Source organism: Coregonus clupeaformis, chromosome 31 (genome assembly GCF_020615455.1).
Source record: "Coregonus clupeaformis isolate EN_2021a chromosome 31, ASM2061545v1, whole genome shotgun sequence".
In the NCBI taxonomy this organism is placed as follows: Eukaryota; Metazoa; Chordata; class Actinopteri; order Salmoniformes; family Salmonidae; genus Coregonus; species Coregonus clupeaformis.
The window spans coordinates 25528792-25549081 of NC_059222.1; the positions used below are offsets into that span (position 1 = coordinate 25528792).

General features: G+C 41.4%; 1 protein-coding gene across 1 annotated transcript in view; it reads left to right on the plus strand.

The window, feature by feature from the left end:
* Positions 1-20290, plus strand: part of LOC121547303 (glutamate receptor ionotropic, delta-1) — a 509157-nt gene that overhangs the window by 405181 nt on the left and 83686 nt on the right. The window contains exon 6 of the mRNA XM_041858495.2: positions 17167-17340. Within this exon, the coding sequence (XP_041714429.1) occupies positions 17167-17340 (174 nt within the window). The remainder of the gene's footprint in view (positions 1-17166; positions 17341-20290) is intronic.

Sequence of the window (20290 nt, forward strand, 5' to 3'; positions counted from 1 at the left end):
AATGTGTGTCTTATAACGTTCAGTCACTCTGCATACTGATAGAGCTCTAACAAAAGGAGTGTTCATTGTTTGATACAACGCATTAAAAGTGTTGCCAAGTGGTTAATTAACGATGCCTGAACGTTTCCTATTTGGCTGTTTACATTTCAATATGCCTGATTCTCCCACATCCACTTAAGCATTTGCAGTTTTGAATTTTATAAATGATAAATTCCAAACTGTCATCCCTTGCTCAATTTGCCAATTTTGGTAAATGTATTGCCTCTCTGCCAGTTGCAAATTACGAATTTTTATTCCAGAAAGATCTGTTTTAACAGTCTTGGTACCCCAATCCACTTATTGAAATATGCCACCATACAGAGTCTAGGTGTGCGTCCCAAATGGCAGTATTTTCCCTATATAGTATACTACTTTTAACCAGAGCCCAATGGGAATAGGGTGCCATTTTTATGATGCAGCCTAGGTCTTCGCCATAGACATAGTCTGGGTCTCTAGGACACCACACTTGTTTTTCAGTAGTGGCTGAAAGACCAAGACCGCGAGGGGGGCGAGGGGGCCAAGACCGAGTCAAGACCAAGCAATGCAAATCTAATTCAAGACCATGATTGTAATTGTGTCAAATCGCCACCATAATAAGAGTTCAAAATGCCCAGTATTTCTGTGTTCATATTTCAGAAGAACATATGGATTCTTTAGACATTCAGAATGGTGACAAAATGCATGCTGAGGGAAAATAAAGAGCCACTCTACAAATTATCACTAACCCAAACGGGTCTCTAAATAATAGATACAAATACAAAATATATAACAGCTTCCTCGGTCTGCCCTTACTAATACACTGCACCAAAATACCCTAGTTTCAGACTCCTAATTATCCTTACACCTCTGAAGACTCTAGGCACTTCCATGCCAGTCGGAAGAACTTAGGTGTTTTATCTCTGAACACTCAAAAGCTTTTTTCTCCACCGACTGTTGGATAAGGGGAACCATGGGGTCTTAACATTTACATTTACATTTTAGTCATTTAGCAGACGCTCTTATCCAGAGCGACTTACAGTTAGTGAATAGATCTTTTTATTTTTTATTTTTTTTATTTTTTTATACTGGCCCCCCGTGGGAATCAAACCCACAACCCTGGCGTTGCAAACGCCATGCTCTATCAACTGAGCTACATCCCTGCCGGCCATTCCCTCCCCTACCCTGGACGACGCTGGGCCAATTGTGCGCCGCCCCATGGGTCTCCCGGTCGCGGCCGGCTGCGACAGAGCCTGGATTCGAACCAGGATCTCTGGTGGCACAGTTAACACTGCGATGCACTCGTTGGAATCTAGAGATCCTGACTGCCAATGTGTTCAGCCTGAGACATGCCATTACGTTATCCTGAACCTCACACCTCACCATTGTTACAGCCCCCTCCATTCCCTTCCTTTATTGTCACAGACACCCCCCCACCAAAACAAACAAGAACAAGTGCTCAAAAGTCAAATGATGAAATACAACATCTCTTATTAGATCAAAAATTATACAAATAAGTTTACAAGATATGCCAAGACATAAGTACAAAAAAAAAGAAAAAAAAGTAGTGAAATAAGTTCAATTAAATTGTACAAAATGTACAATTGCACTGTAATGCCCCCCCCCCAAAAAAAAAAAAAAGTCAAACAAATTATAAAATACAACATCTCTAATTAAATAAAAATATATAAAAAGAAGTGTACAACATAAGAAATAAGTTAAAATAAATATTCCCAAACCCCCTTCCAAAAAATAAGTAATGAACAAAACATTTTTTTTAAATTGCAAGCTCTCCTCAACAATGCCATAAACATTTATACAAAAATACACAATATCAAGACATTTATTTTTAATAACTATAATAACTATAAGTAATGAAGAGAAGTAAAAAGAAGAGGGTAATGTTCTGTATATAGGTAAGGGTGGGTGAGTGAGTGGGAGTTGGTGCAAAAAGACTCTTGAGAAGCAGATGTGAAGAGTCAGTGAAAATAGTCTCTAAGGTGCAGGTAATTGTCTGTGGTCTATTGCACATCAGATGTTCTGGGTAAGGCTGCGGTAGACGTGGATGGTTGCTCTGGTTTTCGTTCTGATGACACTTTTTCTTCCCATAAGCCCACTTGGCCCTTCTTCTCCAGTCTATTGATGCGATCAGGTCCTCAAACTCAGGGGAGCGCCGGTGGGGGGGAGGTTATTAAAAATGCAGACTGGCCAGAGCCTGTGAAATGACAGAACACTAACTTATTTTGCCCAAAAAACAAACTATCTTGAACACTGGAATCTCAAAGCTGAAAAAGAAAACACTAAAATCTGTGGAACAAGTCTACATTTTTCAAAACTGTATTTAAAATGTATGCGTTGGTTTACATTTATAAACTAACCTGTCTCTGGCGACACCGCCTTCACTTTTATATGTCCTGTTTATTTGCTCTGTCTGGGGTGTCCGACGACTTATTTCTCTCTCTTTCAGTCTAATACCGATTTGCAGCTGCATCTGAGGAGTCAGTGTGGTGTAAATATAAATGTTTCATGAGCTGAAACAAAAAGCTTATGGACAAAAAGCTAATTTCTCTCAAATTGTGTGCACAAATTTGTTTACATCCCTGTTAGTGAACATTTCTCCTTTGCCAAGATAATCCATCCACCTGACAGGTGTGGCATATCAAGAAGCTGATTAAACAGCATGATCATTATACAGGTGCACCTTGTGCTGGGGATTATAAAAGGCCACTCTAAAATGTGCAGATTTGTCACACAACACAATGCCACAGATGTCTCAAGTTTTGAGGGAGCGTGCAATTGGTATGCTGACTGCAGGAATGTCCACCAGAGCTGTTGCCAGAGTATTGAATGTTAATTTCTCTACCATAAGCCACCTCCAACGTCATTTTAGAGAATTTGGAAGTATGTCCAACTGGCCTCACATCCGCAGACCACGTGTAACCACGCCAGCCAAGGACCTCCACATCCGGCTTCAACACCTGCGGGATCGTCTGAGACCAGCCACCCGGACAGCTGATGAAACTGTGGGGTTTGCATAACCGTAGAATTTCTGCACAAACTGTGAGAAACCGTCTCAGGGAAGCTCATCTGCATGCTCAACGTCCTCACCAGGGAGAAGTGTGATCTTCATGGATAAATCCCAGTTTCAACTGTTCCGGGCAGATGGCAGATGGCGTCGTGTGGGCAAGCGGTTTGCTGATCTCAAAGCTGTGAACAGAGTGCCTCACGGTGGTGGTGGGGTTATGGTATGGGCAGGCATAAGCTATGGACAATGAACACAATTGCAATTTGAATGCACAGAGATACCGAGATACCGTGACGAGATCCTTATCGTGCCATTCATCCGCCGCCATCACCTCAAGTTTCAGCATGTTAATGCAGAGCCCCATGTCGCAAGGATCTGTACACAATTCCTAGAAGCTGAAAATGTCCCAGTTTTTCCATGGCCTGCATACTCACAAGACATGTCACCCATTGAGCATGTTTGGGATGCTCTGGATCAATGTGTACGACAGCATGTTCCAGTGCCCGCCAACCCCTTTTTGGAGCCGGTGGAACCTGTGTGTGCTTGGGCTACCGTGAGCCTCCTAGTTCGGTACCTTCTGAGCCGGCTTGGGGCATGATTGTATGTCCCCATAGTATGTTATACAGAGTGACAGACTAAAAGGGAACGTACAGTTATGAATATAACTACTGTTCCCTGAAGGAGGTAACGAGGTATAACATATTTTGGCCTTGCGCTGTCAGGGAATTTGGGCTCGCTGAAGAGCGGTACTGAATTGAGGAAATTATTGCGAGCCCTGGTATTATAGCTAGGAAGGCTGGGCTTCCGAGGGCGGGCTTGACATCCATTGGCCCGTTGGGCATGATTTCAGTTTTCTTCAGGTGAATGTGATTGGTCACTGACTCCCCATAGTAGGTTATACCTCGTTCCCTTCTTCAGGGAACAGTAGTTATATTCATAACTGTACGTTATAGGCCTACTAACTAAATGTTTGGAGTAGATTGCCTGCTGAGCTGAACTGGGGCGTGGTATGAGGATAGACAAGTTGAAAGGAGATATTAGCATGTGTGTGGATCCATGACCTTCCAGAGCCGACTAATCAAGACTGGTCAAGCTATGTTTTTATCATGTCTTCTCAATACTAAGCTTCTACTTCTTATCATTAACATTATTTTGACTTAAATGTACACACTCGGAACAGACCATTTTACGCAGTGATAGTGAGTGCGCAACTTTCAAACAATTCCCCCACTCTTCCCTAGTAGCTGCACAGAGCAGGTTGACATTGTTTGGGCTGAGAGATTTCCAATAGTTGGGCCAGCTGCAAAGTCAAAATTGGCTATATATAGTAAAAATTCCTAAAAATAAAAATGTATTTAAGGTTAGGCATAAAGTTTGCAGTGTGGTTAAAGTTAGGCTTAGGTTTAAAATCCGATTTTATGACTTTGTGGCTGTGCCAGCTAGTGACTAACCTGCAGAGCTGCCTCCAGTACATAAGTCATCTCAATAAACGGCAACCTGCAGTAGCGGAGCAAGGAAATTCAGATGAGAGCGACAATGTTTTAGCATATTTTTCAACTAAAGTAAAGGACAATAATGTTACGAGTAAGGTTTCAATAGGCAATAAGATATTAACAGGTGCACAACTTTCACTGGGGACGTGGGGGACATGTCCCCTACATTCTGAAATTGCATTTTTGTCCCCCCCAGTTTTATAATATAATAATAATATGCCATTTAGCAGACGCTTTTATCCAAAGCGACTTACAGTCATGCGTGCATACATTTTTGTGTATGGGTGGTCCCGGGGATCGAACCCACTACCTTGGCGTTACAAGCGCCGTGCTCTACCAGCTGAGCTACAGAGGACTGTGATACAAAATATGATAACGGTGTGCTTTAGGACCATGCGGACGCCTCCGAGTGGTCGGGTAGGCTGTTTGGAGTGTTTATCCGACTGGATAACAAAAAAAGTATAATTATGCCCCCCACTTCTAAAACAAAAGTTGCACCCCTGGATATTAATGTACAGGTAACTGACAAAATAATGGAAACACTTCAATGAATGAGGGATACAAAAATGTATATTGAAATAACTGCAGGTCTCACGGTAATTGACCGAAATTAACATAAACACATTTAGCATCTCCTGGCTTCCACACATAGCCTACAAGCCACTGATGCAGACCTTTGGAACATCTACATAAAAAAAAGTATAATCCATGTAAAATAGCCTACACCTTCACAATAAATATGTTATTTATTTTAGACAGGTCTAAAGAAACATGTCTATTTCAGAAGAACATAATAGCATACTCTGAGTTGTCTTTATTTTAGGTCCTGATCTGACTATGCCATATTGCTGTGGGCTACACTAGTTCACGTAGCAGACTAGATTTGCTTAGAATTCCGTGGCATTATTTTATATTATTTAGTATATGAAGTAGTATGAAGAATACAATTGAACAAAGCTTAATAAAATAGAAAGGATAATTTCTCTAAACGATTTGAGGGAGTGTGAACATGCGGCTATTCGGTGTTGAGTGGTTACCAAAGAAGTAGGTACTCCTATATGCTTAATTTAGAGTTATTAGTGTAACTTTAGTTGTTCTACAAACGTTGGGCTGTATGTTTGATTTTTAGTACATTGTAAGGCTGCAAGATGTAACTTTAATGACCCTTGTGGTGGAAATTCTAATCAAGTGAGAGAGACTTTGTCATTTCTTCAAACAATCAATCTTTGTTTGATATCGATTAATTATTGCAATAATGAGGCTGGTCGACCCCACACTCTTGAGTGTTGGACCGAGAGCTCCGACATACAGAAAGAGACAGAGATCTTATATAGTAGACCTATAAATGCTTAGTCATGGCTGGTTCCACCCCTACCCGGCAGCTCAGGGCATCACAAGCCACCTTGGGTTCATCTTCTGGTTATGTGCATCGGGTCATAGCGCACAAACAAGTGATAACATTAGTTCTGTTACTCCTCTCTGTTCAAGCCAGCCACTGCCCACCTCATATCTCCACACAGCCGTGCCCTTGAAAGATATGAGAAGAACAGGATAGACTGAGACACTGTAGCCACTCTCAGAGGCTCTTTCTCTTGACCGTGTGACTAAGTTGAACAGAGGCAGAGTGGAAAAATACCAGCTTCTTCTTACAAGACCTCCAAACAGACAGTTGGAAGTTTACAGGTTTAAGGCTCATACAGTGCATGTGCATAACAAAAGTTGGAATTTTGCCACGACACTCTCATTCACAATTTGACAAGCACTTTGTGTGGCCATAATGCCGGTTAAAAAAATCCATGCCTTTTGCGGCTAATCATTATATTTCCCTTCTCCCTGAGTGCTGCGTGCATCCGAAGCACCTCTCACTCACATGGCTCTCCATCACGTGATCTCACATGGCTCTTCATCACATCGGGGTCACAACTGCGCGCATCCTTATCCATTTCCGAGGTTTATATTGATGATATTGGAAGAACTGTCCACATTTACTTTTCGTCAGCCAACAAGATGAGTAGGCCTAATGAACAGCAAAAGCACTAGCCAATCTACTATCCCCCATAGTGCAAAAGTTGACCTATTCTACTCTGTGTGAGAAATACATATTCCAAACATAGTCTGGGACAGTTGTGGGATGCGATGGATCCCAAATGAATGCAACCACTAGCATCGCAAAAACCTTTTTACGCAATGAGGCTGACGCAACAGATCAGAACGTTTAGCTTGAAATGTTGATAAACTATTAGGCTATTTCTTCACGCAGCAATGCACATAAGGCAGTAGGCTATAAGCGTGAATGTTCCATTAGCGGGAAAACACCATTATCAAAAGTGACCGCAAATGCGATTATGCGTGTAATGCTTTTGTTAGAAAGGTGCATTTTTATGGTGAAAATTATCTTCCCCAAACTTGAAACTCACGCGCTGCTTATGTATGCCAGTTAGGCTCTACACCCCTTGTAAAGTGGATTAATTGTCACGCCCTGGCTCTGGGACTCTGTTATGTTGAGCCAGGGTGTGTAGTTTCTATGTATTTGTGTTCTAGGTTCTTTATCTAGCTCATGTGTTTCTGTGTTGGCCGGGGTGGTTCTCAATCAGAGGCAACGAGTGTCAGCTGTTGCTTGTTGTCTCTGATTGGGAACCATACTTAGGCAGCCTGTTTTCCACAGTGTTTTGTGGGATCTTGTTCCGTGTTGGTTTTGTGTTGTAACCAAGGACTTCACGTATCGTTTTGTTGTTTTGTTAGTGTGGGTGAATATAAATAAAAGTATGTTCGCATATACGCTGCGCCTTGGTCCACTGTGTTTGACGATCGTGACATTAATGTGCTTAATTTTAAGAAGTTATTTGGCCACTTTAGTTGTGTTACAAACCTTATCAAAACATATAGGCCTATGGGCTAGGCTACATGAAGTGTGGGAGTATGATTAGAAAAAGTCGCAAAAAAAGGCATTGTTTCTTGCCTTACGCTGGGTGTCATTCCCAAGTGATGATATATAAAAGTGATAGGCTAATATTGTCACCAATCAGACTATTCTTGATTTAATCTTGTCTTTACATATACTAAGTAATATATTTAGAACGGACCATTATCATGCACCTGTCTCGAAACAGGGGCAGGGGAAAAAATACATGTCATCTATGCAGTTAAATAGCGAATGGAGGACGCTTTTCCCATGTTTCATTTTCATGCCAGCCAGGTAGGCTATACTCTTGTTGTAAAGAGAAGCAACATGCTTAATATTAGGAAAGTTGAGAAATAAATATAGTAGGCCTAGCCTATAGAAAGCTGATGGGATACTCCTCTTTTTAATAGAGGCCATCACTCTGTTTTCTCATAGCCTATAGAAATGTTGTGCAACATGAGCTCATGGGCTCTCATTAAATGTTTGATTAGATGTTCGAAGACATTTGCATTGATGTCAGGGTGATTAGAGGGACAATAGAGTGCTGAGTACCAGGCAGTTAGCAAGTTTGGTAGGCTACTATTGACCACCGGCAGCATTAGAGCTTGGAGAAGCCTATTAACCGTAAACGGTCACGTGGAATTTGACTGCCTTTATGACTCGTGACCGCTGGTGTGGCGGTAATACCGTCACGTAACAGCCCTATTCTTGAGTTAATTAAGCAATTAACATCCCATCATGCTTAGGGTCATGTATAAAAATGCTGGACAGGCCATTATTTTTCCTACCATGGCTATGCCCCCATAGGATGACAATTCCCCCATCCACAGGGCACGAGTGGTCACTGAAAGGTTTGATGAGCATGAATACGATGTAAACCATATACCATGGCCCTCTCAGACACCAGATCTCAAACCAATTGAACACTTATGGGAGATTCTGTAGCGGCTCCTGAGACAGCGTTTTCCATCACCATCAACAAAACACCAAATGATGGGATTTCTCGTGAAAGAATAATGGTGTCACATCCCTCCAATAGATTTCCAGACACTAGAATCTATGCCAAGGTACATTGAAGCTGTTCTGGCTTGTGGTGGTCCAATGCCCTATTAAGACACTTTATGTTGGTGTTTCCTTTATTTTGTCAGTTACCTGTATCATGAAATGAGTGTGGACATTTGGTCTGGCAAAAGCATTTTTATGCGCTGACTGAATGTGAGAATTCAGAGTTTTTTTTACTCCGCTGGTCTTGGCAGGTCTCGGGAAGAAATAATGAGTCCTCATTGCCCAAGACCGAGACACTCAATTCGTGGTCTCAAGACCAGACTTGAAACACACTGCCTACGAGCTGCTTCTAAAAACCAATATACAATATTAACATACATAACATATATACTAGCAGTTATTGTCATTGTGAGCCCACATCAGAAATGGGTGAACTGTCCTCTGTACATCAACTGAAAATGTATTGAGGATGTTGGTGCTGTCATCTTCAGGACAGGAATACCGGCTTACTTAACGGAGGAATAAACACACATGTTCATCGTTGGTGTTTCAACCAGAACGCGGGAAAATGCCCTTTCTTTATTTTCGCACATGCGCAGTTGTACATCTCTCATAGGGCATAACTGTACCAGTGTAAGAACACAATTTATAGCATATTAGTCTATATGTTAACACCCCCACTTGCTCTTATACTGTACAAGTCGTATTCAACCTAACTATCAACACATTTAGCTTACAGTTATACATCTCACAAATGTCAGTTTACATTCCAAACATATAACCCAAGAATTTTTCATTTTTGAACTTCGTTACAGGTTTAGTCAAAACATCTGCAACCATGTCTGCCGTTGGACAATATTCAATACTTATTTTGCCATCACTGAGCGCAGATCGAATGAAATGATATCTGATGTCAACATGTTTACATCTCTGACGACATACTGGGTTCTTTGACAGAGCAATTGCACCTTGGTTATCTTCAAAGATTGTTACTGGTGCATATTGGCACTCACTATCCATCTGGCCCAATAACTGTACAAGGTACAAACTTTCTTGTGTAGTAGCAGCCAGTGCCATGTACTCTGCTTCACATGTAGATAAAGCTACTGTTGGCTGCTTCTTAGACCTCCATGAAATAACAGGTCCACATTTAGTTAAACTAAAACAATACCCTGTTATGCTTCGTCTGTCACTTTGATCTGCTGCCCAATCAGCATCACTATATGCTACGAGGTTGAGTTTTTCCACCCCCCTTTTTGTAACACAACTCCTGATTCATTGTCCCCTTCAAGTACCTCAACACATGTTTAGCTGTTATCCAGTGTTGCTCTTTTGGTTCTGATAGGTATTGTGACAGCTTGCTGACAATCCAGCTGATATCCGGTCTTGTACATGTCATAACATATATCAAGCTGCCTATCACTTCACGATACCTTTTTGAATCAATAGGTTCACCATCACCATCAAAGTTTTTTTTTTTTCACATGGTGTTGACCTTGTTTTACAGTCTGACATACCAAACCTTTCCAGTATCTTGGTTATGTACCTTGTTTGGCTCATCTTTATTTTCCCTTCACTTTGTGTAAAATCAATGCCTAGGAAATGTCTAAGCCTCCCAAGATCTTTCATCTTAAATTTTTCACTTAACATTTCTTTTACACTTGTGAGTGAGTCACTATCACTAGCAGCGATAATTAGATCATCGACCCAAATTATCAAAATGATCCTTTCTGTTGCAGTTTGTTTGTTGTAAACACAGTGATCAGCTGGGTTCTGTGTAAAACCATTTTCACTAAGGTGATCATGCAACATTTTGTTCCAGTTCCTTCCTGACTGTTTCAGGCCGTACAGTGACTTGTTCAGTTTGCAGACTAGTTGCTCACCTGTATCTGACCTGACTTCAAAACCCTCTGGTTGCTCCATGTACACTTCACAGTCAATAGGAGCATGTAGATATGCTGTTTTGACATCCATCTGATGTAACTCTAAGTCATACTGAGCTGCTAGCTGCATCAAACAACGTACTGATGTCATATTTGCAGTTGGAGAAAAAGTCTCCTTATAGTCTATTCCTGCCACTTGACTATATCCCTTTGCAACATATCTTGCCTTGTATGTCTCAGTCTCATCTGAATTGTTTTTGACCGCATAGACCCACCTGCCCCCCACTGCATTTTTACCCTCTGGCAGTGTGGTCAATGTGAATGTATCATTTTCCCTAAGGGAATCCATCTCCTCCTTCATAGCAGTAGCCCAAATCTCTGATTTTGGTGAAATCATTGCTTCTTTGAAGGTTTGTGGTGCATTGCACATTACTCTGTAGCAGTAGTCAACACTAGGTGGTATCTGGTCATCACACTTCACTTTACACTCATAGTCTTTTAAGTACTGTGGCTTCTTCCTCTCTCTGTCTGGATAGCGTGGACTCTGACTATCTGAAGTCTCGATTTGCACATCTTGTGTCTCTTCGGAATTTTGATCTGCCATCTTGGCTTTTGGCATGGGGGATTGAAATCTCTCCCCACGAAGATCATCACTCATTTCCAAATCTGTCTGAGTTTGGCGTTCGACTACACCTTTTGTAACGAACTTGACTAATCTGTTTTTAAGAACTTTTCCAGTGTCTGGGTAGTAGACTAGGTATGCTGGACTATTTTTATCATACCCGACAAAAATACCCTTTTCACATCTTGAGTCCAACTTTTTCTTGTTCTGTCTGTATGCATAGCAAACAGATCCAAATTCTTTCATCTTTGAAAGATCAGGCTTTCTCCCAGTAAACATGTAGTGTGGAGTCTGTCCTACACGCTTATTGTAACACCTATTGCGAATTACTGCAGCAGTCATTACAGCATATGTCCACAATTTCTTTGGTAGGTTGCTCTCAAGTAGCATGCATCTTGCCATTTCAAACAGTGTTCTCCAATTTCTCTCAGCGGTCCCATTTTGATGGGGTGAGTAAGGGGCTGAAGTTTCATGTCTTATGGCATTCTTACTGAGCAGTGACTGGAACTCTTTGGCTGTGTACTCTGTGCCATTATCTGACCTGACACACTTTATTTTTCCATAAGGGGCCACATCAGCAATAAACTTCTCAGTAGCTTTTACAGTATCACTTTTTGCTTTTAGGAAATACACAAAAACTGCCCCTGAATAATCATCCGTAAATGCTAGAGTATATCTGAACCCATCTTTCGCCTCTGGCTCAATAGGGCCAGCCAAATCAGTGTGCACAAGCTCAAGAGCTGCTTTTGCCTTTTCATCAGGCTCTCTGTTTCTGCTCTGAACAAATTTTCCCTGTGTGCAGATTTCACAGTTGAGGGTAGATTTGTCAATCTTACCTGTGATTTTCATTCCCTCTGTCACATTTTCTAACTTTGACACATCCTCAAAATTACAGTGGCCAAGAATTTTGTGCCATGTGTGAATATCATAGCACCCATGACATCCATCATCATTTTCATCACTTACAGTGTTAAGATAGTAAAGTCTATCGTACTCCTCGATGTCAAAAGTGGTACCGTTCTTGTGGATGAGCTTGTTACACCCCTGTCGAAAGTTGACTGAAGCTCCGTTGGCTGTCGCTGCTTTAACAGAGAAAATGTCCTGTGGAAACGACGGCACGTACAGCGCCTTCGTCAGCGTTGTTTTCACCCGACGACCCGTGTTGTCTCTCAGGTAAACCTCCGCTGCACCTCTCCTCTCCGCGACACCATTCGTTCTTGTTCCATCAGCCAGCTCCACGGAATGTTTTTCCGGTTTGAAAGTCTCGTCAAACTCCTTAAACTTCCCGATGTCCGTGACTATATGTGACGTTGCTCCCGTATCAACCATCAGCCCTTTATGTTTCAGTCCACGAAGCTGACAGTCACTTATTTTGAATGCAAATGTGTGGCCTTCAGCATCTGTTGCTTGTTTCACATTGTCTCTTCTTTTTCGTCTGCAATTTGCGTCAGTATGAGTGGAGCGCTTGCAAAAACTACACCACTGTCTCTCGTTCTCTGTGCTCTCCAGTAACGGTACATTCCCGGGCCTTGTGCCCTTTCTGGCCACAGTTGAAGCAGGTTATCTCGGTCCCTTTATCTCTTCCTCTTGGCCAGCTAACTTTATTGTTACTTGCCTTCATCACGTTGTCGTCAGTGGAAATGGCGCTAAACTTCTCGGTGCTTTCATAGCTCCTCAACTTGGTTTTGAACTTGCCATAAGTTGTAGGCTCGTCACTCTGCGTTATGTGGATGGCAAAACGGCTTAAATGATTCGGGAAAACCTTTCAGAATCATTGCAATCAACAGCCCGTCACTTAAAGTCTCTTCAGCATTCCTCAGTGCTGTAATAGCCGTCTTAGCACGAATGATATAATCCGTAACACTTTCGTCACTGGCTTTCTGAAGAGAAGTTAGCTCAGTGTAGAGGCTAATCACACGTGGCTTCCCTTTACCTGCATAATGTTCCCTCAATATCTTCAACGCTTTTCTCCCATCATCTGCTGCTTCTCTCATTATCAGGGAAAGACTTTTATCATCCAAAACCTGTATCAATTCGGGCGTAGGCTTCTTCATTTTTCTCTCCGTCTTCTTCATCTTCATCCACGCTCAATATGGTGGCCTTTAGCCCTAGCAAACGCAAGTGTCCCAAAAACTTCGTCTCCCATAACTCGTAGTTTTTTTCATCTCCGTCGAAACATAATCTATTCCATCGGCTTCCATGTTCCCTCCTGGGCCCATAACCTGTTGGTGCTGTCATCTTCAGGACAGGAATACCGGCTTACTTAACGGAGGAATAAACACACATGTTCATCGTTGGTGTTTCAACCAGAACGCGGGAAAATGCCCTTTCTTTATTTTCGCACATGCGCAGTTGTACATCTCTCATAGGGCATAACTGTACCAGTGTAAGAACACAATTTATAGCATATTAGTCTATATGTTAACAGAGGAGAAAGGCTGTCTGCGCCTTTTAACAACTCAGTGATATATTTTCAAGGTAACAAGCCACGTTCATGAATAATTGAATGAACACATGAAAATGTCATTTTTGTACTTATTTAGTTGGTGTTATCTGTCTTCTCTTTGTGAATTATTGCTTTACATCAAATGTGTGAATCCAGGGTCATATTAGCTGTATACTTTGTATTCTCTGTGTCTGCAGTCTAGCATGGTTCTTCTATCCTTTGGCTGAAACCCCACATTTACATCAACATTAGAGCGAAAGAGAGAGGGAAATAATACAGGTCTTGTTCAGTGTTGGTGTATACATATATATTTTTAAATAAAATACTATTGTTAAATATGGAGACCCTGCATGGATCACTTGCCTTGAACATCATCAGGCAGAATAAATTGTTGCTAATATAGAAATGTGTTTAGTTAGTGTAGGCTTAGATCTTGCAGATCTCATTTGTTGTTGTTTAATTACATTTGATATCAGTCAAATGGAATATGAAAAACTATTCTAAATAATATGTTTCTGATCAAAGCGTTATGATATGGATTTTCTTTAAAGAGAGATTAGATCAGAAGTTTGAGTGACTCAGATGTTCCAGAGTTGTGTAGAATCATGTAGGGGAGCAATTTTTTACGTTCAGCATCACTCCATCAAGGGAAAGATAGTGTTCTTTCTAACAAAGATATCTACATATATTTCAGGATGTTGTGTATCCCTGGAAATAATCAGAATTCATGTAAGCATTACCGTTTTGAAAACATAGCTTGTCCAAAAAAATTCTGTACTGTATGAGATATTACCACTACCTTTTTAAAACCATGTCTATTATCATTTCCCAAACAGAATTCAACACAATCACAATCTGTTTTTGTCTTTTAATCATTTGAAGCACATTTGATCACAGGCTTAAGACCTAACAAACACTTTGTACTTTTGTTTTACACTTTTTACATAGGCACAGCCCAGTTGTTACCTCATATCCCAGCAACAATGCCTTACATTAGGCCTGGGAAGAAAGCACTTCAATTTGCTCAACTTGCCACTGACTCAACCATTGGCTCAACTTACCCCAATGCAAACATTTAGACTATTAGCCCACACAGCTACAATGATACACTTTCATGCTAGGTTTATACCTCATATTGTAGCTTATAGAGACCACAACTAATGTATAAAACAATATTAAAATGATCTACTTTGGTTTAAATACAAGCATCATGAAACCTCTAACCTCTAAATTAATTTGACTTGGCGAAAATCCGTTTTTTTTTACTTAACTTGCTTAGCACTTTTTCCATGTTGTTTCTTCCTTCAGACTCCATGAAATGATGGCCTCTTCCTAAATATTTGGTCAAATTATTAATTTTGTGTATAGTTTCCTAGAAACAAGGGTGGCTCAACTTACCCCACTCCCCCCTACTGTGGGTAGCATGCACTGTTCATTTATGTTTAAAAATTGTGTTGCTTTTGAGGCTGCTTGTTGAAAACTATTTATAGTTTTTCTGTCAGAACCAGAAAATAGGTTTTCGTCATGAAATTGAGCCTGCAATGTATTGCAAGTTATGGTTCCAGTACAACCATTCTGCACTTTCACACTGTGTAGCTAGCTTGTCCTAGCTGAGACACTGCTGTAGCTTTACATTACTTATTAATATAATAATATAATATGCCATTTAGCAGACGCTTTTATCCAAAGCGACTTACAGTCATGCGTGCATACATTTGTGTATGGGTGGTCCCGGGGATCGAACCCACTACCTTGGCGTTACAAGCGCTTTGCTCTACCAGCTGTGCTACAGGGGCTACAAAGGCCCAGGCCAAGATCAACACTACTCTGTCTACATAAACGAGTCTTTATGAAAGAGATCATGGACTTTTGCCAGGGATTAAACAGTTGTGTCCTCCATCCAAATATCTGTCTGTTATACACTGTACGAAACATTAAGAACACCTTCCATTCCTGATACATTCTTGATACACATGGGAAACTGTTGAGCGTGAAAAACCCAGCAGCGTTGCAGTGCTTGACACACTCAAACAAGTGCACCTGGCACCTACTACCATACACCGTTCAAAGGCACTTAAATATTTTGTCTTGCCCATTCACTCTCTCAATGGCACACATACGCAATTTATGTCTCAATTGTCTCAAGGCTTAAAAATCCTTCTTTAACCTATCTCCTCCCCTTCATCTACACTGATTGAAGTGGATTTAATAAGTGACATCAATAAGGGATCATAGCTTTCACCTGGATTGACCTGGTCAGTCAATGTCATGGAAAGATTAGGTGTCCTTAATGTTTTGTACACTCAGTGCAAGTCCATAGTCTATTGTCCATCGTCCTTCTCCTGGGCCACTCTCCTGTCTGGGGCTTGAGAGTCTGTAGGAGTAGGTAAGCTCCAGTTTTTGGACTTGTTGGATGACCAGATGGTCTGCCCTGGGGTTGGCAGGATAGAGGCCCAGTTTGTACAGCACCTGCAGATGTTGGACACATCAGAGTGTAAAATCAGGAGGGGCATGGGAGGCCAGACCAGGACCAGGATGTGGATAAGAGCTTTAGCAGGCTTTTAGTGCTAACACCAACCCCCAACCTCCCTCCTGGCCTGCACTATGTGGGGATTTCCAGATTTCTATTTACCAGAAAAAATCAGTGTGTAAAACTTTGGCATCTTTATGTGGACAAAATACCAATGTGATGAGGAGTAAAACATTACCCACACTGCTTTGCTTCATAATTTTTATCAGTGCATCTGCAGTTAACTCATTTATCAGCTCAGAGTATTATTTTATAAAGCTGCGACCAGCATTTATTTCCCCTATATCACATTATAGTTGTAGCATGAATGAATCATGCCAAACGGTCAGCACCAGATGTGTCTGTTATCATTACCAAATCATGCGAGAATCATCGCTCTCGTTGATGTGGAAGTGATATAGAACCGTAGGCTTCCCTGCTGTTTCAGACAGACAGAAAGCCCAAGCAAGCAGAAAATACCACAAAAACAAACAAATATGAGAAGACAAGCCAACAGCTGTGGTGGTGGGGTGAGCAGGGAGCCTGGGAACTGGCAGTGGCTGACTAGCACCTATCCTGGGGGTGGATGCGGTGGGTGAAATGAGGCCCTGGGTCGGGTGGGTCTACCAGGCAGGAGCTCAGAGATTGCCTAGAGGCTGAGTGAGCTATGTGTTGTCAACAACAAGCATCAAAAGCTCTCGCTTAAGTTTTTCCCTTTTCATGACTCGTTCACTTAGACGTCAAACATTTCAATGACCAATTTCACTCTAATACATTATTTCCCTCAGCGGATATTGCGGTTTGTACATGCAGAAAATTGCTTGAATATTGACTGTGGGTTTCCAATGTGTATTATGCTGTTTAGATCGGATGGCCACTGTGCCTGTGCCTGTGCCTGTTCTGGTATAAGCAATGGCTCTTCCTGATCATTCATGAATTTCAGAATGCCAAAGTAATCACAAGAAGTAAAAGGCCTACATGAAAAGTTTGTTGAACACGTTCATAATTAATGACCACATCCTGAATCAAAATGAAAATACTCCTCAGGTACAGTGTCCATATAAGGACAGTCTCAGCAGGACTTGTCAGTCTTATCAGGAGAGTCCGACTGAGACTGTTCTTATGTGGTGACCATACACAGGGACTCTGTCCACCTTGTCATAGTAGTTACAGGCAGGACAGTTTTTGTTTCACCTTGTTAATCTATAGAGCATTTTTGTTGATGCGTTAACATGTCTGTCCCCTTCTCTCCCCTTCTCGCTATAGGAGATCAGTGACACAGAGATAATGGAGCTGGCCCACAGTGCTTTGGGGAGGATGACAGTTATTCGTCAGATCTTTCCTCTGTGGAGGGACAGCAACGTGCGCTGCATGAGGAACAACCACCGCATCTCCTCCCTGCTCTGTGACCCCCAGGAAGGATACCTACAGTCACTGGAGGTCAGTTCAACAAGGGACCTTTTCTGGTTTTATATGCCTAGGGTCGAGCATCTTTCCTGACCATGTTACCTGACCAGGGGCCCTAGTCCCGAGTTATTCCTGGTCAGGAGATTTGTTCAGGGAAAAAAAGTCTGTCCCCACATATGACATTCGGAGCCAAATTGCACTTGCGCTTTATTTATATGTTCAAGGTCGATCATAACAAATAAATAAGAAACAACAAGTATGTGTATTGAAGAAAGTCTAGCTCAATGCCCATGTTTACTTTTACTGTTATCTGATGCTGCCAATGGCGCAAAGTCAGTGACCCCTATCACATGTCACGTCAGTGAGAGCCCCAGAATGACCTGGGGGCCCCTGAGGCTCCCTGGGGGTCAACAGCATATATAGTGTATCTCCCATTGAGTGACAATGGATGATGAGATGTTACACAAGGCTGAGCTATTGACGTGCTGGAATACAGTGGCAGGTGTTGGGGATCTGTAGGACAGATAAGGAAGAGTTGGTGGAGAGCATAGAAATACAATCAACAGAAGAATGGGTTGCCAATTCTTGTGATTCTATTTCTATGGTTGAGAGGACCAGGATGCTAGCGAGGAGTTAGATAGCCTGTGGTTCCTATTGACTCATTTTGTTATGTTAGTTGTTTTGCTTTCAGTCTCTTGAGTCTCCTAACAGTCTATTTCAGACTAAACTTCCCACTCATATACATTTTTCTAGTTTACTCATCCAAGTAACTTACACTTTATTCAAATAAAAATCTAATCAAATTTCATTACACACATGCTTCATAAACAATGCGGAGAGAAAGAAAATAGAGAAATAATAGAAAACACGTAATCATAAATACACAATGAGTAACGATAACTTGGCTATATACACAGGGTAGCAGTACCGAGTCGATGTGCAGGGGTACGAGGTAATTGAGGTAGATATTTTACATATAACTAGGAATAGAGTGACTTGGCAACAGGATAGATAATAAACATTGGCAGCAGCGTATGTGATGAGTCAAAAAAGTTAGTGCAAAAAGGGTAAATGCAGATAGTCTGGGTATCTTTTTGGTTAACTATTTAACTAACTATTTAGTAGCAGTCTTATGGCTTGGGGGGAGAAGCTGTTCAGGGTTTATTGATAACAATCCAACAAATAATAGTCTGACAAATATGTTTTTGAATACGTTACCACTTTTGAATACGTGCAGTAGAGGAATCAACAAAAGTACAGTATGATGACAAAGTTATCAAAGATACCCCTTTTGATATGGCAGCTAGATAACAGCTAGACATTATCAATCAACCACCCATCAAGATCACACGGATGCTGCTCTCTAACATCCCTCCCCTCTGTTCCTCATCCTTCTCCTCTGTTCCTCATTTATGTAACCAGAGGTGTCTCTGAATGGAAAAAACCTTGAACCCACCTGAACTCACGCTATCGCTAACCGTTAGCAGATGGTCCAACTCCTCAGGGGGCTCATATCTCAATAATTCATGAAAAATAGTGTTAAATGCTCTTTGATGTTAAATCACCTTCATGACATGGCAAATGCTGGTTCAAACCGTCAGCGGTTTGTCGCTAAATTTGCAATTTCAACACTACTGTATCTACTTCCCCCCTGTAAAGCTGTCAGTTAGCCATGTATTAACAAATTAGCAATGTCCACACCTTCACTCTGTCGGTATTTGTATTTAGTATTTATTATTGATCTTTTTCTGGGGTCCAGCAAAAATTAAGGCAGTTATATAAATTATAATACAATTTTTAAACATTAAAATACATTTTTCAACAGATTTCACAAAACATTAAGTGTGTGCCCTCCGGCCACTACTCTACTACAACACACAATCCAGGTGTACGTGTGTATGTTATGTGTGTTTGTATGTGTGTGTTTGTACCTGTGTGTGTGACTCTTCACAGTCCTAGCTGTTCCATAAGGTGTATTTGTATCTGTTTTTTAAATCTGATTTGACTGCTTCCGTGAGTTACTTGATGTGGAATAGAGTTCCATGTAGCCAAGGCTCTATGTAGTACTGTGCGCCTCCCATTGTCTGTTCTGGACTTTGGGACTGTGAAGAGACCTCTGGTGGCATGTCTTGTGGGGTATGCATGGGTGTCCGAGCTGTGTGCTAGTAGTTTAAACAGACAGCTCGGTGCATTCAACATGTCAGTACTTCTTACAAAAACAAGTAGTGATGAAGTCAATCTCTTCTCTACTTTGAGCCATGAGAGATTGTGTACATTTAAGGGCCAGCCTTGCTGCCCTGTTCTGGTCCAGTTGTAGTTTTCCCATGTCCCTCTTTGTGGCACCTGACCACACGACTGGGCAGTAGTCCAGGTGCGACAAAACTCGGGCCTGTAGGATATTGTTGTTAAGAAGTCAGAGCAGCTCTTTATTATGGACAGACCTCTCCCCATCTTAGCTACTGTTGCATCAATATGTTTTGACCATAACAGTTTACAATCCAGGTTTACTCCAAGCAGTTTAGTCTCCTGAACTTGCTCAATTTCCATATTATTCATTGCAAGATTTAGTTGAGGTTTAGGGTTTAGTGAATGATTTGTCCCAAATAAAATACTTTTAGTTTTTGATATATTTAGGACTAACTTATTGATAACTGATTGCAGCTCTTTGTTAAGTGTTGCAGTGATTTGACTTGCTGTAGTAGCTGACTTGTATAGTGTTAAGTCATCCGCAGACATAGACACATAGGCTTTACTCAGAGCCAGTGGCAGGCCATACTGGCGTACAGCAGATCACCTCCATAATGTGGCATTCCATTCCACTTCTCTGGGTGGGATTGAGCTTGAGATAGCCGATCACAGAACTCTTGATATAAAGGCTTCTAAAGGGGTCACTTGTTGATCTCTGGTTGAACCTCTTGTATCAAACATGTTGTGAAAGTGAAGTAATCTGAAGGTTATCATCAAAACACAGAGATCAGGACAC